At 44.9% G+C, this 27751-nt stretch overlaps 3 protein-coding genes across 10 annotated transcripts in view; 2 read left to right on the plus strand and 1 right to left on the minus strand.

Moving 5' to 3' along the window:
- The window catches only part of stxbp5a (syntaxin binding protein 5a (tomosyn)), a 30221-nt gene extending 20688 nt beyond the window's left edge, over nt 1-9533 (plus strand). The window contains exons 13-28 of one of the 6 annotated variants that reach the window (XM_085937433.1): nt 79-226; nt 534-601; nt 969-1009; nt 1132-1352; nt 1602-1774; nt 1850-1975; nt 2107-2258; nt 3103-3165; nt 3951-4004; nt 4969-5018; nt 5285-5567; nt 5657-6026; nt 6110-6275; nt 6351-6462; nt 6535-6755; nt 6828-9533. In XM_085937433.1, coding sequence (XP_085793559.1) covers nt 79-226; nt 534-601; nt 969-1009; nt 1132-1352; nt 1602-1774; nt 1850-1975; nt 2107-2258; nt 3103-3165; nt 3951-4004; nt 4969-5018; nt 5285-5567; nt 5657-6026; nt 6110-6275; nt 6351-6462; nt 6535-6755; nt 6828-6869 — 2290 coding nt within the window. In that variant the 3' untranslated portion in view covers nt 6870-9533. Of the gene's footprint in view, nt 1-78; nt 227-533; nt 602-968; nt 1010-1131; nt 1353-1601; nt 1775-1849; nt 1976-2106; nt 2259-3102; nt 3166-3950; nt 4005-4968; nt 5019-5284; nt 5568-5656; nt 6027-6109; nt 6276-6350; nt 6463-6534; nt 6756-6827 lie in introns of those variants that run through there. The other 5 variants (XM_085937437.1, XM_085937436.1, XR_015068869.1 and 2 more) reach the window with 5 other exon arrangements.
- Nucleotides 9534-10121: 588 nt separating this feature from the next.
- Nucleotides 10122-27751, plus strand: part of sash1a (SAM and SH3 domain containing 1a) — a 78746-nt gene continuing 61116 nt past the window's right edge. The window contains exons 1-2 of the mRNA XM_085937388.1: nt 10122-10191; nt 10306-10359. Of these exons, the coding sequence (XP_085793514.1) occupies nt 10179-10191; nt 10306-10359 (67 nt within the window). The 5' untranslated portion in view covers nt 10122-10178. The remainder of the gene's footprint in view (nt 10192-10305; nt 10360-27751) is intronic.
- Nucleotides 12401-16665, minus strand: LOC147042356 (homeodomain-interacting protein kinase 2-like). 3 transcript variants are annotated; one of them, XR_015068913.1, is made up of 4 exons: nt 16537-16665; nt 15651-16458; nt 15329-15552; nt 12401-12436 (listed from the first exon to the last, which is right to left on the minus strand). XR_015068913.1 is itself a non-coding variant. In XM_085937889.1 (3 exons), exons 1-3 carry the CDS (start codon nt 16556-16558, stop codon nt 12422-12424), a joined length of 1167 nt encoding a protein of 388 aa, XP_085794015.1. In that variant the 5' UTR covers nt 16559-16665; the 3' UTR covers nt 12401-12421. The 3 variants fall into 3 exon arrangements, 2 of the variants coding, with proteins under 2 accessions (XP_085794015.1, XP_085794016.1); XM_085937889.1 differs by having other exon boundaries at nt 15329-16458; XM_085937890.1 differs by lacking the exon at nt 12401-12436 and having other exon boundaries at nt 14790-16458.

Consider the following 27751-nt stretch of genomic DNA (forward strand, 5'->3'; position numbering starts at 1 on the left):
GTGCCCCAGCGTAATTCTCCATCAGCCCGCCGAGCTTACGCGACGGGGGCTTGACGGGCTGTCGCCGGTCTCAAACAGTTACCCCATCTTCGAGAACCCCTACCCCCTGACCATCCACGAGTCCCCGGTAACCTGCTGCGAGTACTTTGCCGACTGCCCGGCGGACCTCATACCAGCACTTTACTCGGTTGGCTCGCGACAGAAGCGTCAAGGCTACAGCAAAAAGGTACTTTTTCCAAAATGTCTTCTCAACTTTTCTGTTTTGAAAAGATCTCCCTTTTTTTGGTATTTTGTCATTCCTAAATAGAATGAGTCAGATGCAAACAAAGACAGCTTTTATTGTCCAGGGCAAACAAATACGCCGTTAAGTGGCAAACACAATCAAATGCTGAGCACGCATCTCTTTGTCCATTAATGAGGCGGAACGCAACGATATAATCACGGTTGATTTTTTTCTAATTTGACTTCCACAGCCTGACGGTGTTTGGCATGTCATTTATTTTTTATTTTTTTTTATACTCGCTGTGTTCCAGGAGTGGCCCATCAGTGGAGGGAACTGGGGTCAAGGCACACAAAGCTACCCAGAGATCATCATCACTGGGTAAGAGAACCTCGTATTCCAAGCACGCGCTTCATATTCCTTTTCGTCCACTTCCGTCTCGTGTCCCGCCGCTGTCAGAATGTTCCGATATTCGCCGGTGCACTCAGACAAATTGGCGAGGGAAACAAAGACCACTGAGTGGAAAAAGAAGAAAAGCAGTACAAGGAATGCAATTGTCTTGTCTATGCCATCCACTTTTTGAGCTGACATAAGGCTTGCAAATAAAAATGTATTCCGTTTCAGTCTTTCCTTCGGAAGCCATGCAAAAATCGATACAACAATATAAAATATGTTATGAATTCATATATGATGAATTTTATTTGATTTTTTTTTGCTGTCTTCCTTTTTTCTTTTCTCACTATTTCAGGCATGCCGATGGAACAGTGAAGTTTTGGGATGCCTCTGCAAGTGAGCTCTGGTTTTATTTTTTCATTAAAGTCAACAGTCAAGAACAAAATTAGACGCTTTTTTTTTTTTTTTAAGTCTGAAATATACAGTATTTGTATTTTGTGACATTGTGTTTGCTTCAGTAATGCTCCAGGTGCTCTACAAGCTGAAAACGGCCAAAGTGTTTGACCGGAGCCGCTCCAAAGAGGACAAGGGCGGCGCCGATGCATCCGACGAAGACCCTTTCGCCATCCAGCTGATGTCGTGGTGCGCCGAGAGCCGCATGCTGTGCGTGGCCGGCGTGTCGGCCAACATCATCGTCTACCGCTTCAGCAAACTGGAGGTCACCACGGAGGTCGTTCAGGTACACGTGCAATGTAAACGGAACAAAATGGCAAACGCATGTTGGAAGCTACCTTGTGGATGACAATATGGTTGCCATGGCAACAGACGGATCTGTCAGGTGGCAATTTAAGATAATCATTATAATCGACCTCGACGGCGACGTACTCACTGCCGAGACGTTGAAAGCCGAGTGCTGTTTAAGCTCACGCTGGCTCACTTTAGTTTTCAGCGGCTAGCTAACATTTCTCTCATGCTCTTACCATCTTAGCTACTCGAGGTGCGAATGCAGTACGAAGCGAACGATGTGGAGTCCCCCGAGGGCGGGGGCGAGCACACGTCGGCGCACCCCACCCCGGGCGCCTCCCCGCAGACCAGCGGCCCGCCTTCGCATCCCTCCACCAGCAGCAACAACTCCGACGGCGGCAACACGCCATGCCTCAAGTAAGCCACCCCGCGGGCCCCTCCGACCTCACTTCCACGCGACTGAAACGTTATTCTGACTTTTTTTTTTGACAGGGTGCGGAGTACACCACTAAAGCAGTCTGCCGGTTACCAGGTGGACTTGGTAGTCCAGTTGGTGTGGGTGAGCGGGGAACCTCCTCAGCAGATTACCAGCCTGGCGCTCAATTCCTCCTACGGCCTGTAAGTGAACGTATCGCGACGTCTCAGTGAAGCAGCATGTGGTTCAGTGGTTAATTTTTAAAGTCACTTGAGCTGTACCTCTAAATCTCTTTGTTAATGTGTGACCCTTTCTTCTTCACTTCCTTCCTCAGCGTGGTGTTTGGTAACATTAACGGTGTCGCGGTCGTGGACTATATCCAGAAGACGGTGGTGTTGAACCTGGGAACGCTGGAGCTGTACGGGTCCAACGACCCGTACCAGAGACAACCGCGCTCACCCAGAAAGTCTCGACAGCCCTCTGGAGGTAAGTGGCATTTATAAAAACATATTTGGGTGGATTTTGGAGAAAGATGGAACACAATTTGGGTATTCAAATCCATGCATTTTCATGGCGGATTATTCAGCTGCATTTTACAAGGAAAAAAAACAACAGCAAATGCGCCTTGACCTATGAAATGATGTGGTTATGGAGATTCATGACGTCATGAGTCACCATCACACACCAAAACAGCTTGTTTGATGCAGAAAGGAAACAAGCGTGCAGGGTCAGAATGGGCACACTGCCACCCAGTGGTGGGTCATCAGAGTGCACTTTAAGTTTGATGGCTGAAGTGTTAATGTGTGCGTATGTCGACCCTTCCGGAAAGCCCACGCACACACCCACACATACGCGTGTGTGCGGAGCATCTGGCATCAGCGAGTGGTGAGCGGTGGGCTGGCACCCGTCGCAGCTTGGCGAGCGCGAGCAGTAATCAGACGTCCAGCTGTGCTTGCCTGCGCCAATGCGCGCCCGCCTGCTTGGCTTTCTGCCTCACTGAATCACCAACACACGGATAAAGACACATGAAAGGAAATACGACCGCTTCCTCGAGTACAAACCGGGACTGAATGATTTTCAAAAATAACTTGACAATTTTTTTTTCCATCTCAATATTGCAACTTAATGTGTAATTGAGTTGTGGAGCTTTATTTAGACAAAAGTAGTCATCTTGTCGCATCTACATCGAAAATGAAAATAATCACGACCTTTTCTGGAGTGTGGCCACCAGGGGGCAGTATACCAATCAAAGAAGGCTTTGACAGCTACTGTGGCTAAGCAAAAGCTGCAGTAACAATCTTTATTTTTATGCTTGCTTTCTCCCTTTCAGGACTCTGTGACATCAACGAGGGTTCGGCCACGTCAGAGGACCGCTGCAAGTCTCCCACTTCAGGTACCACGTCCTTTAGTTTTTTTTTTTTTTTTAATTACTCATGCAAGCGTGCAATGGAAGTTTTCCAAAAACGGAGGCTTGTATTTTCAAAACTGGAACTTTTATACCTACCCACCCCCACCCAACTCCAAATTGTCATTCTACCACACAAATGTAACGCTCGACTTTCAGGGCTTTTTGAGAGCGATTCCATTTGATTTGCGTTTATTTATTTTTTTTCCCCATGCCCTATTATGCAGAGCTCAATAGACAGGAATAAATGGCTTTCATGGCTTTCGCTAGCCTGCAAAAGCGCGCCATGGACTGGAACCGCGAAGATCCAGTCGAGGTGATGCAAAATGATGAAATAATTATAAACGGAGCGTGGTGACAACGCATTCTGCCGCAGAGACCTATTAAGCTATTCGGAGCGTTAAAGTCACACATGCGTGATTGTGGACTTGGGAAAAACAGGATCCTTTTGTCAAGGATTTTGGTTATTTTTTTTCATTTCAAGGTCCTTTTCACTTCTTAAATGAACTAAATGCATGACAAAGTTAAATGATGAATAACAACTTTTATTTGAATAATAATGATGACTTCAGGACATACAGCTGTATTATTTTAAGAATGATGAGAATAAAATGAAAAATAGTCTACAAACCAAATGGTCATTTTAAAGTAATTATAAACAATATTATGGGAGTAATTTTTTTTTTTTTTGGTAAGTGGTGTACTTTAAAAAAAAAAAAACACCATCTAACTTTGACCTTCCTTGACTTCTCCCTCATTGACACTCCCCAAAGTGTTGATGTCAAACAGCAATCTCCAGCAGTTCTACAATGGAGGTGGTAGAGGAGGTAAGATTGGCCAAAGACTTTCCTAAGAGGGTATGTAGGCAGGACAACGGTGGTCCGCATTTGCCCCCCCCTGCACCGCACCTACTGACCCCCCTCTTGTCTCTGTCCTCCATGTCACCATAGTGGGAGTTGATTAGCTTGAACGAGCGCTAACTCAAGTTTGGGATAGCCTCTGTTCCCTTGGTGTTTGTTGTCTCTTTCTGTAAAAAAAAATATATAGATATAAATATAAAAAAATATATATATTCCCATCCAAATACTCAAGTCTTATCCACAAGAACAAAAAAAAGCTTGTTTTGTAATACAAAGGAGACCTCATCGCACAGAAGCAGAGGCTAATCTTCCAGCTAGGTGGCAGCTAGACGTTAGCATTGCATGCTACTTGTATGTAGCACGAGCACCAAACATATGTTGGCCTGCGTTTGTGACGTGTGTACCCCTCCATCTCGCGTCCTCGACACTCTCGCGGTTTTAGCGTCCTGTTTTCGTCCGTGTCATACTATAGCACCACCTAGTGGAGCCACGGCAATGTGTATTTTTGATGACAGCCCATTTGCGTTTTCGACTCCTTTGGGAACAGTGACTATGACCGCAGCTTAGTTGGGGACCTTCTCTGCCTCTTCTTCTTGCTTTTTATTACATTATCATCAGATCACTTGATTTTTCTCTGGGCAACAAGACGGTCTTACCCACCGTGTGTTTCCATGTGTTGTTCCGCACGATTTCGGGTGCATGCATGACCTCCTTGACGTGACGGGGTCACGCTCGCGACGTCTTCATTCGTGTGGGCCAGGACTGTCGTCCCTCTTATTATTATTATTTTTTATTTTTTTGGTTTGGTTTTGTCCCCTTCTGGTCCACGGCATGCCTCCGCTCCCGGAGGCCGCACTCCCGGAGCTTTGCATGGCATCGTGTTTGAGCTTGGACGTGTGTTTTGTAAAGAGGGATGTTCTCTTTTTTCCAGCAAAGATGTCACGGAAATTAAGCTTGCCTACTGAGCTAAAGCCAGACTTGGGTAAGCCTTAACTCTGTGTCTCACAAAGAAACTTGTATGACGTGCAATGTAGTCCGGCCTCCAAATTGAGGCCACGTTTGGTTGCGGTGGGCGCGGTTTTGAAATCCTATTTCTACGACTGTCCAAAAATGTGGAGATTGTTGTCCTTACACCTTCACTGCGAAAAACCGAACTAGGTTTTACCGCCTGTGTTTATCTTCTGCTGTGTCTATGTTGCAGTGCAGGTTCTTTACCTCCCTATTTTTTTTTTTCTTTTCCTCTCACTGTCCTCTTGTCCGTATGCCCGCCACGGGGTTCCAACCCACTAGACCACCGGGACAATTCCTTCAGCCGCTCGCGCTCCTCCAGCGTCACCAGCATCGACAAGGAGGCCAAAGAAGCCGTCCTGTCCTTCCATTTCTGCGAGAGCTACGCCCGCAAGGGCGACGGCGCCCCGTCGCCGTGCCTGTTCCTGGGCACCTCGCTGGGCGCCGTGCTGACTCTGGCTCTCGCGCTGCCACCTCCTGGAGAACAGAGGCAACTGCAGCCTGTTTACCTCACGCCCACAGGTGACTTGTCTCTTGGGAGCGATTTCCCCGCCGCCGCCGCCGCCTTTATTTTGACAACTTTTAATCCCCCCCCCCCCGCTATCGGTCAGGCGTGTTGATCCGACTGAAGGGAAGCATCTTGCGGTTGGCTTTCCTGGACTCGACCGGGTCCGTCTTACCCCCCGCGTACGAGCCTTGGTTCGAACCCAACGTCTCGGCGGACGGCGAAGAACGGGAGAAGGTCCGCAAGCGTCGGCCCGTGTCGCTTTCGCCGTCCAGCTCGCAGGATCTTAACGAGAGCCACTACGCCGTGATGTGCTCAGAGAAGCAGGCCAAGGTCCTGTCGCTGCCCAGCCAGACGTGCATCTACAAGCACAGTATCACGGAGGCCTCCTTTGTTTTACGCGCAGACGTGGTCCAGATGAGCCAAGGCGTGTGTCTGGCCTGCTTCTGCGCTAACGGCCATATCATGACCCTCAGGTGAGACAAACATGAGCATTCCAGCTCTCGCCGCTCCGCCAGAGGCACTTTGAGCAATTCCTCCTCCTTGTTCCTTCATCCAGTCTGCCTGGACTGAGACCCCTCATGGATGTAAACTATCTGCCTCTAACGGACATGAGGATAGCCAGGACCTTCTGCTTCACAAACTTGGGTCAAGCCATGTACCTTTGCTCCCCCACTGAAATCCAGAGGATCACGTACAGCCAGGACACCTGTGAGAACCTACAGGTTAGTGTAGCCCGTGACCAAAAACGTGAGCTTAATCACTGACAAGGCTTTGACTGCAACCAATCGGATTTTCAGGAAATGCTTGGGGAATTATTTACACCGGTCGAGACGCCCGAGGCCCCCAACAGGGGCTTCTTCAAAGGTCTCTTTGGGGGCGGAGCGCAGTCGCTAGACAGAGAAGAGCTATGTACGTCGCAACCGGCGCTAATATCCTTTTAATTTGGACCCTTGCGCTAATGCTAATCCTCTCGCAACTCAGTCGGCGAAGAAGTCGCCGGACGAGCTTCCCGGAGCCTGGCCCAGCACATCCCGGGCCCCGGCGGCATCGAGGGGATGAAGGGGGCGGCGTCCGGCGTGGTGGGCGACCTGGCCCGCGCCCGGATAGCGCTGGACGAGCGAGGGCAGAAGCTAGGCGAGCTGGAAGAGAGGACGGCCGCCATGATGGGCAGCGCCGACTCCTTTTCCAAGCACGCCCACGAGGTATATCGTCTGTAACCGCTAGAGGGCAGTGTTAGCTAGGTTTTATTCTTACCTGTCTCTCTTTCTGTCCAGATGATGCTGAAGTGCAAAGACAAAAAATGGTACCAGTTCTGATGGGCATTGGCCATGGCCGCCTCGGTCGTGAATGCGACCCGCTGCTCTTTTCCGTTCAGCCATCCACCCCAAGCCTTTCTCGGCTCTCTCTGACACTTGGGATTTTCTTCCCTTAGCACAATGTCCCATACTCGTCGGACCTCACTCGGTTGTTGAGGGAGGGGGGGGGAGACACAGGGAGCAAGTACATTATGTGTGTGCGTGTGCGCGTGTGTGTGCGAGCCCGTGCGCTCTCGTCCGTCCGTCCGTCCGTCCGTCCGTCCGTCTCTTCTTTATGATTTCATTCTCATTTTTGCCAAATCGTCCTTTGACTGATGTCAGTATTTCAACTGGACTAAATAGGGAACACTTGGGAATACTGTTCAAATGTACAAAACAAAGAAGAAGAAGAAAAAAAAAAAACCATCTCAAAATATGTCATGATGTATACATACAAATTTAAATGTTGCAACGCTGTACTTGACTTCAGGACGACCGCTACGGAAACAAAAAAATCGGAGAGGGACACAGGAAGGGACACCGCAGTGACGCCTCCTCTATGCAGAGAGATTTTTTTTTTTCTGCCATCTTGCCCCCCCACTCGCAGACTCTTATCTCCTTCCCTGTATGAATTCATCCCCTTTTTTTATTTTCTCATCACTCCTTCTGTCTTGATTACAGATTGTTTGGTTTCACAGCTCTTGTCAATATTACCGGAAAAGCTCTTATTTTTCTATGGTTGTGAAAGTGAAGTGATATTTTTGTTAAGGACTTTGTTATTTTTGTGCGTGCGTGCGTGGCTTTCGTCTCACGTTTGGGTTCTCCTTATGAAAAGGGCTGGAATCTACAAGGAGGGCAAGGATAAACAAGGCATAATGTAGTATCTAATCGATCAGAAATCATCCCCCCCCCCCCCCCCCCCCATTGATTAGCCACATTTCTCTCGAGTGTACAAATGCTGCTAGGATCATTCTTTTGAATTCCGTGGACTCCTCTGTCAAAACAGCCTTTATTTTTGTCAATTTGTTTGGTGTCAGGACAATTGATATTCACCCGCCCCTTCCCATCTCACTATCAAGACGGTTTAGCGATGACGTGTGACAATCTGGAACGTATTATAGTGCGTCATGCAAATATTGCGCCAAAAGCTCATTTATTGTTTCTGATGCCAAAGACTTGCGTTAAGATTAGATGATCATTAATACGAGCCAATTTTTTTTTCCACTTGCAGTATATCCCAAAAAGTAGAAATGCTGACTTTAATAATGTCTGTTGATTATATTTTCTTATATTTTAGTTGAATTAATTATTTTATTAATATAAATAGAGAAAGTGTGGTGAGAATAGATTTGTCGCTTTGAGAAAAGTCAGAATGTTATGAGGATAAAAAAAAGTGTAAAGTCGGGAAAGCCTTATGAAGTCGAAAAGAAGTCAACATTTTGAGGGAGTTGTATAATACGATTCCCATAAAGTCTTATTTTTTTTTAAATTAAAATTCTGTCGGGATAAAAGTTGGAATATTAATAGAATCCAGTTTCCGAAAGTGGCCATTTCACGTGAAATATTACGAGGACAAAAGCTGTACAGTTATGCTAAAGTTGAAATATAAATGAGAAGAAAGATTTGCATTCCAAAAGTCATACTTGGATCATCATATGAGAAAAAAATATATATATATTTTCCCACTAAAACTTCTTTGTAACTTTACAATCACACTTTAATTCACAAAATGAGAAGTTGACTAAAAATCTGAATGAAAGGCAATATTTCTCTTCCCCCTGCCCTTTTGGTATTGACTTTTTGGTACGACTGAATCGTATCTGATTCATTTTCACATTCATTTCATGAAAGCTTCAATCCAACTCCAAATAAGCTTGATGGTTTTCATGTCTCTTTGCTCTTTTGTCCGTCTGTACTTTCGGATCGTGCTCTTACGTCATTATTCCGTATTGTTGAACAATGCAAACGTCTTGCTCTGCAGTTTTGTGTCCTGCTGGGTGTTTTTCATACCAACATGTACAGCGAACCCTGCAATTCACGAGGAAATGATACCGAAAAAAAATAAAAAATAATAATTGCTAACAATTGCTATACCCCCAAAAGTAATTTTGTCCATCAAACTGATATAAAGCATCAATACAATAGATTTTAACAGGCAGACAAAACCCCTAGTCAACCCTACCAACAATATTCCACGAGGGGGCGCCAAAGTAACACGCCAATCTGCAAATTCCAATTATGCCTATGAATATGTGGAGGTTCGCTGTATATGATGAAAAAGATCCATTTATTTTCCCCCTGTTCTTCCAGTGACTGTTGTAGCCACATAGCTACGTTTCATTAACTTTTGTGTCAATCTTCCAAGGAAAAAGAAGTGAAATGTCTGACACACAACCTGTTTCTTTCAGTACGTAGTATTAGTCTCCATCAGCAAATACAAAAAAAAAACAAAAAACACGAAAGCGAGAGTGGAAGAGGACAACCGTCGTCACGTTTACGTCCTGCAGTCAACAGTTGTGTGAGTGGGTTGAAGTATTTTTCTCATGGTAGCCGACTTTTTCTTGTACAGTTTTATGCAACTTTCACTTGGATGTTTATGGATCTTTCGGATCTGCTGCCAATCACGAGAATTTAGGACGTAGAAGAGTAACTGTGCAATGGGGTGGGAGGGGGAAATAAAAGTGGAAAATGTACCCGGGCTTGTAGTTTATTTTCACACACTAGGTGGCAGCAAACACAAAATAATAAGATTGAATGGTGCAAAAATGAGGAGGGGATTTTAATTGGGGGGGTCAATTAGTACCAGTCACGTCATCAGTGGGAATTCTTTATCGTGGATGCTAGAGACCAAATTGAATCATGTTGACATGTTCCCTTTTTTGTGTGTGACAAAAACCACGACCTTGTGAGCCCGGGTGGAATAAAAGCCAAGATACACTCAGTATGGTGCAGACAAGGGAAGAGGTTAGGGCCATGCCGGGCCCCATGACATATCAGCCATCCTGTTGCCATGACGACGGCAACTGCAAATGACCAGCATCGTGGAAGCATGGCGGGGGATCCTACCGCCTACGCCCTGAGGGAGGTACTTGATAGGCACTGATAAAAGGTACTCAAAAACATTTTTTTTTTTTTACATCATCATGAAATATTGATGCGCCAGCACGGGTTGATTCCATGTATTCATATTAATCTGATGAAATATTGTTGTACCAGCATGGGTTGATTCCATTGTTCACGTGACATACTCAAGATGCGCCTATTGGAACTGTCACGTCAATATCATTCGCCAGTAGGTGGCAGTGCAGACACAATGGCAGCCCTCCCGAGATGGAGTCAAAGGGTGAATATTATTCGACTTTATTCATATTCTATCCATCCATGCATTTTCTGTAGCACTATTCCAATAATAATATTAATTCTCATCAATATTTTTGTCTTGACTTTTGCTTTAAAGACACAACTCTGACTATATTCAACACGACTATCGAGCTGAGGAGTAACGCCATAGGTGAGTACAATGCTTTTATTTGATTATTTGATAAATATGAATTTTTGAACTACAGTATTGTCTCACAGTAGGTGTGTGGAAAAAAATGTTAGAGGTGGATTTGCAAGATTTCACTGTAACAAATATGAAGCATATTTGAAAAACGATTTAAATGCAAGTTGTGACTTATTGAACTCCGAGTTTTACCCCCCTGTTTTTGTAGCCCTTGTTTATGTCATGTTTATCAATGTTTTTGAACAAACTACAAAGCTGCTGGAAAGTTGCCTTTTAGATTTGCGCCCCCTTGTGGCGTCTCCCTGCCCTGTCGCATGATAAACCGTTGAAAAAAAAAAACTGGATTGCTGGAGATTTAAATGATGCCCAACATTTTAAGTTTCAATCATATCTGCAGGCTGAGCAAGCACTTAAATCAGACAAGCACCAAAAACAGAAATGCTGAGTGGTTATTTTTTATTTTTTCATCTTTCTGTCAGGATGACTTCCAACTCTCCCCGTAAGAACGAATGAGGTCGATTGCTGTAGCAAATGAATGGCTTGCTGGATGCTGTAGCTGATTATATTCATCCTCTATTTGTTTGGCTTTTTTGCTCGCGGCTTTTGCCAAGCATCTTTTTTGGAGAAACATGATCCTCATAACACCAAACCACATGAAGCTCTATTTGCGGCGAACCCCTTTAGATTAACTTTAACACGTTGATGAAAAAGCACAGCGGCCTTTTTGGACTTTATTTAGACAGAGCTGGAGGGCGTGTGGGATGCGGCCGCCCGAGTAGGCTTAAGGTTGACCTTTGTGGCTCCGTCTGCGTCTTGACATACGCTCGTACACACGAGGGGGGGGGGCACCCTTGCCTTTAAGTAAATTTAGTTGTGGCTGAAACTGCCACCAAATTGCAAGCGGGTGGCTTGCATTCTGCTACTGTGCATTTGGCCAATGATGGCTACAACCAGCAGGGGCGCTGTTGAGTCAAACTGTTTTTGCTTTGTGAAGACGTAGTATAAAAATAAATTCATAAATACATAGAAGTCTTCAGCCTACCTGATGAGAGCTCCTATAATGGTTAGAACACTTTTTTTTTTTTTTTTGGGGGGGGGGGGGGGCTTCAATTTGATACTTTCCTCTATTATTCCATTTTGGCTGAGGTATCACTTCACTTTGCAGTAGATCACTAATGAAAAAGCATCATTACTAGCTGGAAAGATGTGCTAAAACCACAGTTGAATGAGTCAGGAGGACTGCTTGTGACCCACAACAGTTTGGGTTGAACCACTCACGGATCCATTATGTTCTTTCCCGGCACAATGAGAAAATGCTTTTTAGTCATACGGTATGATGAGATACTACCGAGCCGCCGCAATCATTTTCCAAACATGGCCGAATATGCCTCGACTTGACATGCAAGGCCATGTTCACACTTGTCAGGTTTGATTTGGTTGCTCTGCTGCACGTGGGTTGTTTGGTCAAGTGTGAACAGCTGAACTTTATCATCCGCAGGTGCCCGCTAAACAGGTCAAACACGTTTACGTGTTAGCATAAGGCTAGCAAAGGCAAAAGTTATGCGTTAAGGTAGGGCAAAAAAATCGTTTATTCTCGCCGACTCACTGGGCTGATCTTATTTTCAAGCATTTATTCGAGAAAACGGCCTGTCGGCGTGGCGCATTAAAAGGCCTCGTTTAGCCGGGCACTACTGAAAGCGAACTTCATTTACTCTCCATTTAACACTTCGCATATTCTTCATACTTGCAATTCACATTTGGAGTCTAGCGAGCCAACGACGTGCTCCTAATGGACGCGCGTGGAGCAAAAATGCAAATGAATATGGCTCACCGGGGGAAGGACTTAATAGAAGCTTACGACTGACCCACATTTAAAGTAAACTCGCGAGCTACAACGTAGCCCTGCGGCTCTTTTCTTTTTTTTCTTTTTTCTTCCTCTTGACGTTCAAATATCCTTTCTAAATCACGCAGTTGCCTTGGAAACGCCAGCAGCTGCCCCCCCCCTCCATCCCGCCCCAAAAAAAGAATAAATCCTAAAAGGGACTGTGAGGATCGCTGAAGGTCTTTCTCAGCAACACCTTAGCTGTAACAAAGGGAACAAATGAAACTTTCTGATTATTATTTCTATGGTTTAGCATATTCCTCCAGTTATCAATGACCAAACTTTGCTTATCACTTTTTTTTTTTTTTTAATCTGACCTAGGCTGCATGCTACACAAAGCAAAACAATCAACTAACTCGGAAGACTTGAATGTAAATAAATGGACTTTGGAAACGGTGTGTCGGCTTTGACAGGCTATTAAATCCCCCCCCCCCCCGTGTTATTTGCGAAAGGGAATTTGACATGAAAGCTGTTGTGATGTTGGATGGGCTGACAGCTGTCGACGTATTTATTATTATTTTTTCTTTGCAAAGACAATAAAAGTCTTTTACGGCTACAAAACCGCTTTAAACATACGTGCAAATAAAAGAGTGCAGAAAGCAGCATGCGAGCATCAGCATCAGAATCGTCTCTTCTTGAGAAAGCCCGTTAGCTGAAATGCTACACACCTTAAAATGCTAACCCCAAAACTGCCTATTTAGTAGTTTGTATGTCTTTTGGCTTCTCTGTTTAATATCCTCTTAATCTTTATTAATATGCAAAACAATCAACGTCCGTCTACCGTGAGCTGTCACCGGGCTGGCTCACGTCACGTATTCCTTCCTCCCCCAGCAATTCTGTCATGGGGCATACTTTTAATTGTTACGCTGCACTTAAGCTGTCAGCGTTCCATTTGTGTGTCTGCCACGTGTCTGCTTTCACATAGAGACAAAAAATATATATATTTTTTGCTAAGAATGTCATTAGTGGCATATTCAAGGGACGCTTTCATCGTCTAGGTTAATTATATTAGCATTTCTGTTGGCAATCCATACGCTTATTTATTCTTTCCTCATCATTTACATTTTCAGCGCCATCTGCCTTGTTTTCCTTCCTCCATCTTTTAGTCTCATCACGTCGCCGCTGTTGTTGCGGAGGTGCGTGGTTCGCTCTACCCCCACCACTTGTCGGCCTGGTCGCGAATTTCACCTGCTAGCGTTTAAAGTAGCGAGCTATGCTAACATCGCACTTGAGATAGTTTAAAGATTGACCTGAATGACCCCCAACGTTGCTATCCTCATCAACGCTACCTCATTAATTGAACCTTCAATGTGAGGTTGGAGCGCTTAATGAATCCGTCAATCCGAGGCTTTAAAGACGCCGACTTCATTTCCCACTTTGTTCCTCCGGTTCCACCTGGATTCACCTGGCTGGCCTTTTTAGTGTCTCGATCGCACTTTGTGACGTCTTCATTCGGCAGAGGCATTGAATCAATTACCAAAGGCCCGCTTGAGTTCCAATGAACGATTTGCTGTTGGACCGCGTTAATAAAACGCTAAATGTGTCGGCGCCTCGGCAAGGAGAGCGTGGAGTCGTAATCTCAAGAATCTTGACCTACACGAATTTGGTTTGCCGTTTGTGGTGTCTTTGTAGCAGACACGCAAAAAATCAAAACAATAAATCGGCGCATACTGCGGTTGGCATACGAATGAGCAGCTCGGTAGAAAAAGATTATCGGAAGAGGGAAAGAAAAGAAAAAAAATTGCTAGTTGCGCTAATCTTCGAGGTTGACGGCGATGACAGCGCTATCAGCGTAGCTATCAGTGATTGTGGTTATTTATGGTTCTGGCACATATTTTATCATCAGCCTGGTGACAGCTGCTTAATCTAACAGCGTTATCAGAATGATTATCAGTCCGAAGGCCCGTATCAACAAGTCTTTGGGGATTTTCGTGGCTTTGTGTAACAAGTTGGGCTCGACCTACCAATTTTCGTGTACACTAAATCCGATATTGCTCGATGAAATAAAGAGAATCTCCAAACTGCAATTAGATTATTTGCAAAATGGTTCACCTCTGGTTCTGATGTCACAATTTTGCAGACCTGTTTAAAAAACAGCTCGTTTACGCTCTCAAGCGCGGAATCCTAACCCCGATTAGCGCCCGTGCCACCGCGCTCATGCTAATTGGCGCAATTAGGCGACTCGGGGCCTTTTCATTTATGCAGCTGGGGCCATCACCGAAGCTCATTTGGAAATTTGGCCCGATAACTACGCTCATCAATTAAAGACGAGTTAGCAGGAAACCTGAGAAGGCATCACGGTGATGATCCCTCCCGCTAAAACGCTCGGCCCGATTTGCATGATCTATTAAGGAAGCGCTTAACCATGTTGTCACTCACGAGGGGACTGACGCTGAGCGCTTTTTTTTATTTTTCTCTCCTCGTTGGTTTCCCGGAATAATTTGCTCGTGTGGATTCGCTGTGTGGTTTGGAATAATTACATGAAATATCAGAGGAAACAATTTTCACCCTATTGGATGATTTGCGGTACATTGAAGCTAATTGTGCATCGGTTTATTTGTTGTAGCGGCTAAATCAAAATTGAGATTCTTAAATGATGAGAGAAAAATTACAAAAAAATCTTGGATTTTTCTTTTTTTTTAACACACCAGACACATTCAGTTACGTGATGTGTGAAAGGCAACCGTTTTTGCACTTTGGAGGTGATATAGAGGCAAGTTACGCAACGAGCGTTTCTGTCAAATTGATACAAGTTTTCAGCCAGAGTCTGATTCGAATATTTTCGTTAGTTCTTTTGCGCTTTGGCTTTCAAAATGGCCACTTTAGTTAGAATGCTAAGCTTGGAAATTAGACGACATGAAGATAGGGCCAAATAAAACGAGGCCTTAAGTATTTTTATGCTCTTGAGAGGACCACTAGCAACACGGGAAAGGGGTGCTACAGTGAGGGTGAGAAAAGAACTCTACTAGAACTCTGGCGTGGTGTCACCTTGAGATGACAGATGGTGTTAGAAGAAGAAGAACCTTAGCCGTTCCTGTGAAGTGGTCTGAAACGAGCTTCTTAGACGGTATTCGATTGTTTTCTTTAATTTACCGTAAAAGCTCCTTGAATCTTTTTGAAGAGTCCTTTCAAGCACCTGTCTTTAGACCTGGCTTTTATGTCCGCGTGGTGGTCACGCTGCGATCTGGTCCTTCCGTTGATAGTCCGTCTCGCTGTATGGTCCCCTGGGCGGCTGGGTTTGAAAAAAGAGTGCCGCAAAAAGTCCACCGGTTTAATCCGGAGATCGGGGTCCAACTGAAGCATCTTGGTGACCAGATCTATAAAGAGACACCGTTTGTATCCCGTTTTCTGAACCACCTCGATCTCCTCGAGAGACTTGAGATTTAAAGGTCTGACTCGGACGGCGGAGTCGTACCCCATCTCCTTTGGAGTCTTCAGTTTCCAGCCTTGAGGAGCCATGATCTGTCTCTTGAAGTAAACTCCAGTTCGTAGTCCGCGGTCCAGCATGGACTTGGACAACTGGCCTTGGGTTTGAATCATGTAAGCCAAGCTGTCGTAGTCCGAGTCCCCCGGGTAGAGATGGTAGCCCGTCGCCAGCTTGACCGCCACAATCCCGAGGGACCACATGTCGATGGCCTCGCTGAGGGGAGCACCCAGGACTACCTCCGGAGCTCTGTACCACGAAGTCTGGACATAGTCTCCGGGTTTCAGATCCCGCACGTTTTTGGCCAAACCAAAGTCGATCAGCTTAAAGTTGAGCGGCCGCCGACGGCGGTCCACCACCATGATGTTATCGGTTTTGATATCCGTATGCACGATTCGAACGTCACTCAGATGTCGCAGCGCCGTGGCCATCTGGTACAAGATCTGAGCAATTTGACCGATGGAAAGAGTGGGCAGGTTTTGCTCCTGCTGGAATTCATTCAGGCTCTGGTCAAGAAGTTCAAAATTTAAGCAGATGAGATATTTGTCAAAGAAGAAGTCAATCCAGCGGACAATGTGACATCGGTCTGGATCCAGACCCTGGAGTTGTTTCAGAACGGCGATTTCCTCCCTGGCCTGGTGCAGGACTTTCGGATGATTCTTGCTAACTTTGATGGCCGATATCTTGCCGGTCTTTGCGCAACGGCATTTGGCGACGATTCCGAAGCTACCCTCGCCGAGAAAATCTTCAACCTTGTAGGAGCGGCCAAGAGTGCTTCCTTTGCGAATTAGGAGTTTGTCTGGATGGAAGACAGACAGAGCGAGCGTGATAACGTTAATAAATAATCAACAGCTTTACCAGGCAAGACCAAACGTACCGAAGTCGTTATTCGATGCCATGCCGATGATCGCTTTCCAGATCCATTTTTAGTGCCAAGTAAATGACGACGGTTAACATTTGCGTTTTGACTCTCTTATAGTAAGACATCAAGGACATTAAAGCCGTCAAAGAGATACGGAGTCAATTTTTGTCTGGACTCGATTCAGAACCAGTTTGTTGATTTTCCTGAAGTTGTTGCTAGTTTATCGTTTATCTTCCTGCGTCGCCGACAGAGTAGTAATTGGACTGACGTGGCTCTAAAATGTTGAAGCGCACTGAAATCCGGCAAAGTGTTTCTGTTGACGGCGGCCGGTTGAAATTTTTCATCTCCCTACACGCTCATCGATTGTTTTATCAAAGAACAGACGAGGTCACTGTGACCTCATATACACGTAACTCGAGATCTCATTTGTTGGTTAGCGCAGCATTTTCACGCCCCTTGTCTGATATCATCACATGACAAAATGAAAGATGAATTTCCATTTGACATCTTTGTGTTCTGCAAAAAAAAATGTTTTGCTCTACCCTTTCTGATTCTCTGCACCAATGGGGTCTCGGTATTAATCCATAAAATGATGTCTTTCTATCTATATCTCCGATTAAAGGGCAATGGGAAAAAAAAGCAATCTGTAGTGCCCATCAGGGGACATAGATCATCTCCACTGGTGGCCAGGAGATCGTTTTGCTAGGAAATATTCTCCCTTTCCTTCGCCTCCATGTTTTTTCCCCCCGTTTTTGATTCAGCAGCTGCATGGCTGCCTTTGATTTCAGCTCCTATTGTAAAATCTCGACGACCTCGGCGAACAATATTGCTTGACAGATTGTTAAACCTTGCGTAGGTTTGCATTTCGATAAAACGTCAATGGTGTTTAATTCTCAGCCTCGGTTTTAATTTGTTGGTGTCGACCGGATAGATTTCACGACCGTCTTCTCTTAATCTTGACGGATCCCGTTTCCCTTAAAACCGAAGCACCGACGGGCGTATTAATCGTGGCTAATTGAAGACCCCGCTGGGAGTAAATGAGCCTTAATCTGACAGCTCAGTACGTAGCATTAGCACCCGAGGGTGTGAAGCACACAGTTTGGCTAGCTTGGGTTTATGCTAACAATATTTACATGGGAAGCAATTGACTGCTCTGTCTTTTTCCAAAAATGTCCTCCGCAAATTCGTTTTAGAGCGCGCTGATCCTGTTTGAAATCAACTAATGCTTTCGGATTGTTTTTTGCTACTCGTGCGGTTCATCCGATTAGATTGGAATAGTTGCTTCTACGTCAAATAATTTCAACTCCCTGGCTGCTTTGCTTTCCCTCTCCGGAGAAATGTAACTGTTTTCTCGGATAAGACCTGAATTCTCTGGATTGCCGACGTATTATCTGCCCTGTTTTTTTTTTAATGTATTGTTAGATATGTGTAAGCCCAACTGACTTTCATCCCATTTGACAGATAAGCTCCAAATCTATAGTTTGCCTCTCAGGCGAGTTCTGCACCCGCTAAAGAAAGTGGAAAAATGAAGATAGAGCCAAAAGGCTCAACATCAAGAATGTATGCATTTCAAATTTGTTACTTTTGAATAAGGTCCCGGGAAAGATAAGCTTGCAAAGTGTCAAAATAAGATGAGGATGGATTATGTGAGCAGCTACATCCTGCCTGCCCGCGTTTGTGTCAAGCCCTTGGAAAAGTGGCAGAAATTTTTCTTTTCACAAAGTCCTCCCGATCAATCGTCGGCCTTCACACGTTCTTGTAACACCTTCGGCCCAATGAATTTGCGTGCCTGCAAAGAATTGTCACTTCCGCTGACTGGTTATTATCGTTTTTTTGTTAGACTCCAATAAATCACAGAAAAAAAAGAGCTCTTGGGAATCAGCAGGAGCTTTCTAGGAACCTGTAGGTGACATTGTGCTTGTCTCCAAATAAGAACTATAGTATAATAAATAAATAAAAAATCCCACTCCGGTCCAGATGGTGGCGGTAATGTCTCTCGTAGTAATAAAAGATAACGAGCTAGCTGGCAAATTGGAAGAAAACGAGCTGAAATGTTGGAATGTATCCAAAACGCTAAACCACTGCTAGCAAAGTGTCATTTCAGCGCACACGGTAGCAGACCGGAAGCTTCTCAGCCGCTGATTGGCATTGACCCCGCGACCTCTCATCTTACTCTTAATTGTCTTAATGTAATCCTTCCTACCAGCTGGCATCTAAAAGCTGCCCAAACTTTTGATGCCACAGCTTTTTTGCTACATGCTACCAAAATGTACACAACGCGCTTTGCCGTTCATTTATTCCGCGATTTCAACTACGACGCCACTTGAAGCCTCTTTTTTTTGTTGTTGTGCCTCTTAATGGAATATTCCATTAGGAAGTCAAAAGTGTTTTGATAGCCCCGCTCTGCACGCGCATCGGGAGGCGGCGATGAATCAAAATCAAACTATGCTAATAAATGTCTTTCCTGCTGCACCCGGCATGTCTCATCAGGCTTTTTTCTTTTTTTTTTTCCAGCAGACAATTTGTCTGGTAGCAGCAGAGAAGGTGGGATTTTTTTTTTCCTTCCCTCTTTGTCTGCTTGTGTGTCCATGACAAAAACACTTTCCCCCCCCTCCCCCCCCCCACTCCTGCTGAATAACGCTCTTCATCTTCATCCAAGGTCGCAACACTTTGATTCCCAAAATATTCACATACCTGGCAACCAAGCCATGATTAGCCCCGGATTTCCATTGGGGTGAAATTGATTGCCTGTTCTGCACGGACACGGTGGTAAACATGACCCCCCCCCCCCCCCCCTTGTCTAAGCTCTTCAACAAAACGACAACATTTTCGCCTGTTTTGATTTATCTCCTGTCCTTTTTTTTTTCCGACAAGGCCACATCGTCCTCGCCCTCCCTCTTCGTCATTCTCGACGAATATGTAATCCCGTCCGTATAGATTGTGAATTCTTGTAATGGCGCCCGCTCGTCATTGGTATGCAGAGCACAAGTAGCCGATATGCAGCGGCGAGCAGACTCGGACGTGGCGTTTTTCTTTCTTGTTCTCTCTTCATTCTCGTGGTAATTGCTCACACTTTGAGCTTCCTTCTTCTTCCACTTCTCCGGCCACTTCATTTGAGTCGACTTTTTCATATTCCTCACGACTCTGTCTGGATCCGCTCGGTGTGTGTGTTAGTTTCCGCTCTCCATTTTCATCTTCATTATCATTCTCGACGCTTTCACCTCGGCGCTGCTCTTTTTGTCACCTGTAAGATTGAAGCGGAGATTCCATCACGGGCCTCATGAATAGGTTATGCAGATGTCACCCCCCCCTCCCCCTCCCCTCCTCATAAATATGTTGCTTAATACCTTCGCTCACCATCTCCCAACGGATGCTTCTTTACACGCGTACAGTGTCATGCTGTGACTAAAAAAAAAAAATCTTTTGTAAAAATTGCGTCTTCTATTTTCCGACTCTTTATTGCCTCTGGTTCTGAACCCCTTTGAATTGTCTCAAAGGGAGTCGCAACTGTGATTTTTATTTCTTTATTTTTTCCCGCACTTTGTAAAAAGATGAATCCATCACATGCGTGTGAAATTCGGGATTACATCTCGACCGTTGTGCGTAAAATGAGAGCTCTGGCGCACTTGGGAGGACGTCAGCGTTCATACAATCACTTTGCGCGTGGGCCAGATGGCCCGACACCAAGACACGGTCGGATTTGGCTCTCCGCTCCGATTTTCATTTTCAACCCTGTTGACCACTGGCGGCGACCGCCTGACCTTGGCCTGGACTTGACGGGGAGACGCGACCTTCACCAGACTGTACATTGCTTTTCTTTGATTCGCTTAACCATCGGCAAAACCACACGCGGGGTTGCCGAAATGTGCTGGAATTGAGTCGTCTCTCCGCATACGGAGATCTAAGACCTTTTTTTTTTTTGCACACGGGTGTCTAATCCCACATGCCTCGCTGATTCTAACCTACTTTTTGGTTTCGACTTCAAAAAGCCGTCTTCTGTCTTCTGGCCTCGTTTGAGGTTCACATAAAGGATAGTGAGTGTGTGTGTGTCATTTTCCATTGTAGCAAATTATCTTCTTCATTAATTTTGACATACCAGGAAATTAGCCAGTTCTCTGCCGGGGGCCATACGTCTAAATTAGAACGATTGCGGTAATCTGGAGATTTCAAAATCTATTCATGGCTCTGCTCGGAATTAAAAAAAAAGGAGGCTGACATTTCTCCGTCATCTATCTCCTGAATGTTATCAGCCGTTTATTGGTGGTTGTTAAACATCTGTGTGATGTCTCTATTTTTTAACAATAGGAGGATTTAATTAAGGTGACCCCGAGGTGGCGTGGTTTGCTATCATGCCTTGTAATCAGATGGCTCGACGGAGTTTTTGTCGCAACCTTTAGTCAGTGCCGTGACTCGGACGTTTCTTTGTCTGGTGGTCCTCGCTTGTTTTTTGGGAGGTTCGGAGAATAAAAGCTCGCAACGCGGCTCTGACTTTGGCGAGACGTTGGGCTTGTGTATTGGATTCCCTCGGAAATTATTGCCCCGCGCTCCCAGACGCTCGGATGCCGTCTCGTAGACATATTTTACGATTCTTTAAAAGGTCGCTTCCGGAACACGCTTTACTGCCTTCTTGCATTTAGAAAAAAAAAAAACGTTTCTGTTTCTTGGGCTTGCTCCGCCACTTTTGATGAATAGCGTTTGTTTTGACAGGCTGGCTCACGCACGTCAAGAGAGTTTAAATCAAATAAGCTGCTTTTGGGTAAATATTTTACTCGCACGTGCTAGCAATGTCGTCGTCTTGTATCGGAGCACCATCTTCTGTTTTTAGTCACCCGCAGCTGGTCGTAATGTACTTTTGCTAATGTATACAGAATTTTTTTTGCCAGGAGAATTTATTTTTACGCCGGTAATTTAAAGCATGTGAACAAAACGATGACGTTAACTCGTCCGGCTAATTGGAGCAATGCTACGACTGTAAAAGTTTGCCACAGTTTGCTCTCGACACAAATCGTCTCGTCTGGTTGCTTTTGAAAGCGACAATCATTTTGTTCGATTGCGTTGTTTTACATTTGGATTTTGCAACGCTATAATTAGGAAGACAAAAAAAACACCTTAATTTGGCAGAGATTGATTGCTTCGGGATGTCGGCATTCAAGTATTTGCCAAGCACCCAAAAAAAAAAAAAAAAAGAAAAGTCCTGAACATGCAAAAGGAAAACAAAGCCGACAAATCCAATGCATTATTCATGGGGATGAAAATCAGATGACGTTTCAGAAAAACGCTGCGAGGGACACAAACAGAGATCGAAAGACGCAGGGTTCTGCTTTTTAAGCCTTTTTTTTTAAGGCGACATTATGCAAAACAGGCAAATGTTATGTTAGCATGAACTGTTCAGAGAGCCATCGGTCTTGTTTTTTATGGAAGAGCTAGAATGACAACATCAAAAATAAATTAATTCATGTGAAAGTAGAAATTAATATAAAAATTAAAAAAAAGGAAATAAAAACAACAATATAAAGTACTACAAAATAAAAGTAAGACAAACGTACACACACAAAAGTGAATAGCAAAATAAATGTGGTAAATAAATACCAAAATAACCAAGATGAAATATCAATTTAGATATTTAATAAATATAAAACACAAATTCAAAGCCTTCCACAGCTTTCAACTGTTTTTTTTTTTACACTAATGCTAATGCTAAATATTCATGCTAACTACGCCTGCTCGAGGCTTGATCCATTTTCATGAATTATGTGCCAAATGGAAGCTGCAGATCTTCCATCAGTTTTTCATCTCCATCTGCTCATGTTTGTCATTTTTTAACATCTGAAAGATAAATGAGTTGCTCTGTTTTTTTTTTTTTGGGGCATCTTTCACCCACCCCCCCAAAGATCCAAACCTTTTGATCATGCTTAAATTACACCACACTGAGGACTCATTTTAAAGATTGGTGGCCAGAGATATTTTGCGGCCTATGAAATAATGCCGCTAATCCATCACGTAAGCCGCGACGTTCCTTCTTCGAGTCCATTTTCAACGTGCATTGTATCGTTGCGGACGAGCGACTCAAATGGCAATTACGGCAAATGCCAGCGCTATCATTTGCATGCAAATTGCCTTTTTATTTATCCAAGGTCAGTTTTCAGACTCCATGCTGGATTTTGTTTTCCAATAAGGCCGCCGCTCCTTATTTTGATACATTAATCAGTGCAAAAAAATAAAATCACGTGACGGTGATGAAATATAAATTTAAAGAAATTCAAATCTGCGAGCTGTGCGCTTTTATTTTAAGAGTTAAGTACTTTATGTATAGCATGAATAATGTATTGAAGTCAACTTTTATGAAGACTTGACTAAAGACGTATGCGGTAGACTTGATGGCGAAAACGCAAACTTGCATTTCTTACATTCCTCTAAACTGACAATATATCAATTTAATTCCCCCAATCGGTCGTCAAGAGACGAGGATTTGTTCTCGTGTGAGTCTGCATATCTTAACGGCTCCGTACACAGGCGTCTATTTGCTGTAAATAGCCAGCCGGCCTAGCACTCGGGCCGGCCGGGCCGGGCCGGGCCGGGCGTCTCTCCCGGGAATGCTTTATGGCACGTGACGGCGGGATAACGGCTCTACTTTACAGTCGAGTGCTCCGCTTTTCAATTTGGGCTCCGCGAAGAGGTTAGCGCGCGCCGCAGACATCTCCTTTTTGAAAAATATTGTCTCGGTAAACATGTCAAAATATAAATTCCATGGAAAGGAACAATTTCATTGTGTGTGGGGGCGGGGAAAAAAAAAAAAACACCTGAAACTCCGCCGTTAGCATTTAGCAAGACTTAAACAGTTGAAAAATCAATAGTGATCGAATATGAATTTGATTTATTTTGATATATCAAAGGATTATATGATATCTCTTTACAAAATATGCAGGTATGTTTTTGTCCAATTTTACTAAGCTACATTGTCATGTCTGTAGCTTTAAAAGGCGGAGCCTATGTCATTTTGATTAACATGGGCGTCTTATACTCCAACAAGTCCCGGTGTAGCCTGCAACCTGCCGTGCAAATATCTGACCTAGCATGAATCTCGATTTGCCTTTGCCTGCAAAAATGACTAGCGATAGATATATCTTCATAACCGCTGCACGGGCCGCTGTAAACTTTGCACTTTTATTTGACAAAGTGGATAAATCTCCACCCTAATTTGTCAGCCAGGGCGCAGAAAGACATTGAAAACGGTCAACCTCGAAAAGGTTGGACCTCAATAAACATCGGTGTCATAAACTTGTCTTTTTTTTTTTTTTTATCGCGTGCAAGATGCTGCGGGCAATCTTTGCTCTCTTGAAAAAAAAGAAAAAAAAAGCATCTCCATTTTTTTTTTTTCTCACTATGGGCTCCTCTCTTGTAAGGCAAAATGAAGATGCAAAGTTCTTGGCTCCTCTCATGTGTAATGATACCAGCGAATCTTAAATCCAGCCTTGTGTTCTTGGATCTGCTAAACTCTATTTTCGCTTTCCTTCTGGAACGGACAAAAGAAAGATTTCCTACAACACTGCCAAAGTCCCCAGCTCCCCCCCCACCACCACCACCACTAATGTTCCCAAAGTGCTGAATCAGAAATTTCACTGACGTCCTGCTCTGAATTATTTGGCGGGGGTGTCAATTTTGATGGACTTTTAATGTAGTGTAGAAAGAAATTCACTCGAGGATCTCCGCATCCGAGAGGTCGTTTCCGAAGCTCCGGAGGGAACATGTCTCGGTTGCGGTTAACAAGCCACAAATGGAAATCTTGTCGAGTCGGTCTCGGTTTTTGATAAGCGGTTCCGCCAACGTAGTCTTCGTGTCCACTCGATGAGCCGATCCCTCAAAGTTCTCCGAAAACGGAGCGCTGCCCCATTTGTCATTCTCCTGTTGGGAAAAATCATTAAGTCGGAATGAAATCTTTACCCGCAGCCATCATCGTCTCTGCTTTAATGACTCCCGGAGAAAAATGAACCGCCAGATGCAAAGATGAAGCCATCCGTTGAACCTCGTGTTCGATATCCAATTTGCACGTGCGCGTTTTCTTTTTGGTTTTTTAACCTCCACAAAGACGTCAAGCAACGATGATGATTTAAAAAAAAAAAAAGTCAGGCCTTCCTGGCCATTTTCACATTTTACAATCACATTGTTTCCTTTTATTAGGAATTACGGCACTTTGTTTTTTTGTCCACCAAGCGATTTTTAAGGGCTACATCCTTCCTATTACCGAAACCCAGCGGACCTAGCAGATAGGTCAAAACGCTGTGCGCTCTATTCATTAAGATAGCATGTTCGCTAAAGTGGGCTGGCAGCCATCATTTTCCCATCCATTTGAGACGGGATTTATTACAAGGAGACTTGCCGCGTCTAATTGCTCTTTTGTCCGAGGTTCTCCCGAGGTTCTGACACCGGCAAAGGCAGTTGAATGACAAATCCAGTGTCATGGAAGTATTCATTCTATAATTCAGTATTTTTTTTTTTTTCATTTATATTTTCTGTTCTTATTATTATTACAGCTGCCATTCCAAAATGCGACGCATCCTTCCACTCACAAATCAACTCCTCCGATTATAAGTCGCGATGAAGATGGCAGGAATGGCCATCAGCCATGTGTCAAGCCGGTGTCGACCCGCAGCCGGATGCCAGATGCGGAGGCTCACTGCCATCATCCATATTCATTACGCAAGCTCCGGTACACCGCCATGGCGCATTAGCACTCTCGCCGGCGGAATTAAACGTCGGTCCTCCGAGCACGGCGATGGCCTTTGAGCCACCAAATCTCTGCCGGCGAGTTCCTCGCTCCGAGGTCAAAGGTGAGGCGGGTCTTATTAAAGTAAAGCTCAAGGCAATAACCAGAGTCCTATCGCCTGGATAATTCTCTCCGAGGTTTCCACGATAACGACTTTCCTCTACTAAGCGGCGGCTTAGGCTGAAAATAAGACGATTGAAGCCGCCCGGTCGTTTTAAACACATTTTTTTGACGAGCGTCCGAGCCGTTTCAGAAAATGACTTTATTACGTGTTTATTGAGCCGTCTCTTTGTACGCAAATCTTGTCGGTTCATTAAACCGGGCGGAGGCACAATAAATACATTCTCCTTTTAACTGTTGCTTTGTCCCGTGAGTGATTTTAATTAGGAATCTCTTTATTTTTCTCTCTCACTCTCCCCCGTGTGCACGCGTTTTAGTCCTCGGGAAAGGCTTTGGGCTATGAAAGCACGCTGCTAATTTATGAGCCCATTGTAAACAGGAGATGCTGATATTCTCCTACGGATGCGAGCTAGCCTGAACTTCAAACATCGTATTTCCAATCGGTGACAAATAAGGGCAAACTCATTTTTGACGTGTATATGAGACATTGGCACTAACATTCAGATTTTATGACGTGCGTACGTTTTTTTTTTCCGTGTATCACGTCGACGTGACGGCGATCCGTCCATCACCTGACCCAGACGAACGCTCGGGTCGAGAAACTCAACGACGGTTTGATTGATGGCTTCGCTTGCTTGCATCATTTCAGAACCGACGCTAACACGGACAAGAAGACCCGCCGCCCGGCTCGATTGAATCCACGGAATGATTGGCAGGTGTCCAAGTCCTCGCGTGAACCCGAAAGCGGCAGACTCGGCCCTGATGTTTGCTTCACCTCTGCTCTCCAGAGAGTCCAGCTCGGCCAGCCTTTAGTAATTAAAAGCGAACCGAGGCGGCTTTTTTTTTTTTTCTCTCTCTCTCCGTGTCGGTGGGCTGTAATGAGATCCCCCCTCGACGGCCCAGTTCAGCATCCTCCGGGGAACCTTCCCAATTGTTTAAGTTGCCTTTTATTGCATCTCAAGATGATGTTTATTTACCAGATCCTGACTCTGGTTCAAATGGAGTTTATTCCGTCATCCGTTGCCGATGTTCCTCATCTCGATGTTAGCCACGGAAAACAGACGAGGCCGAGTGACGTGCGGGTTCATTACGGGCAACCCTCAGTTTCCTCTCGTCTTCCTCCGGCCAAGCCTCAAATTTATAACAGGAATGATTTGACCAAACTGCCAGTGCGTCCACACTATTGAATTCATACAAACACAATATGGATTTTTTTTCCTCTTTTCTAAAGATGGTGTGTCTAGGCTTCGAAAAATAGTTCCATAGTTTCTTACGGGAGACAGTGACTGACAAATTGGAGGTTGACTCCGACCAACTCCTCCACCGTGGTCTAGGTTCACATCCCGAGTTGCAATTGTTGCACGGCGGCGATTATCTCATCGCCTGTCCTGACTGACACAAACTGGCATTTGTGTTTTTCTTTTTTTTCTCCATCCGCCTCGGAGAAGAACCTCCATTTCTATCAGGAGTCTGACAGACAGCCCCCGTGCCCCTCCCCTCCCTTTTTCTGACAAAAGCCTCAGCATCACGGTGGACAGAAACCATTCCCCGCTTCAAAGGCTTCTCAAATTGAGGTCTGGAAAGGTGCGACGGAGACCTGTGAAGCCAAAATTTCACTCTCCTCCAAAAAAAAAAAAATCTCCACCTTCCAATACTAATGCGCAGCTTTTCTTGTTACAGAGGCGTGCAGCCCAGACTGTATCTTGGCAGCTATTGTCTGTCAGCCCCCCCCCCCCCCCCCCCCGCCCTCCCCTTCCAGCTGCGTCGACTCCCAACCTTTCAGTCTCTCAATCAACATTCAAAGCGGCGCATGCACGCGTATTCACTTTCACCAGCGGTTCTGCAGTTTTATTCAAATGCTAGTGATGCAGCGGCGGTTTTTGGAATTCGACCCAAGTCAGCCAAGTGGAAATATAAGAATCCTGGCAACGTCCGTACGCGGCCGCCACCGTGCGCCGTACCAGTCTGCCCTCCATCCATCCATCTGTCACCGAGCGAGCGCCCACCACGCGACTTGCTTCTGTTACCGATCTGGATGGAGAAACCAGAGCGAAGCTCGTTTTCTTTTACGGCCTGCAAGTTGATATATATGAAGTAACCCGAACTAATAAACCGAAAAGGAAACCTGCGCTTTTCGTTCTTAAGTAGCTGAACAGAAATAATGAATCACATTGAATGCCAATGAAGCTTTTTTTTTTCTCCCCCAGACAGAAATGCTTTCATTAACATGAATTAAAATGTCCTTCACAAAATGAACATTCCCTCTCAGATGATGTTTCTGCCATCATGTCATGTTCTTTGACTCGCATCCAGCTAAGAGCCGAGACAGTCGCTGTTGCGTCAAAC

Source organism: Syngnathus leptorhynchus, chromosome 18, assembly GCF_054491065.1.
Source record: "Syngnathus leptorhynchus isolate UIUO chromosome 18, UIUO_Slep, whole genome shotgun sequence".
NCBI classification, from domain to species: domain Eukaryota; kingdom Metazoa; phylum Chordata; class Actinopteri; order Syngnathiformes; family Syngnathidae; genus Syngnathus; species Syngnathus leptorhynchus.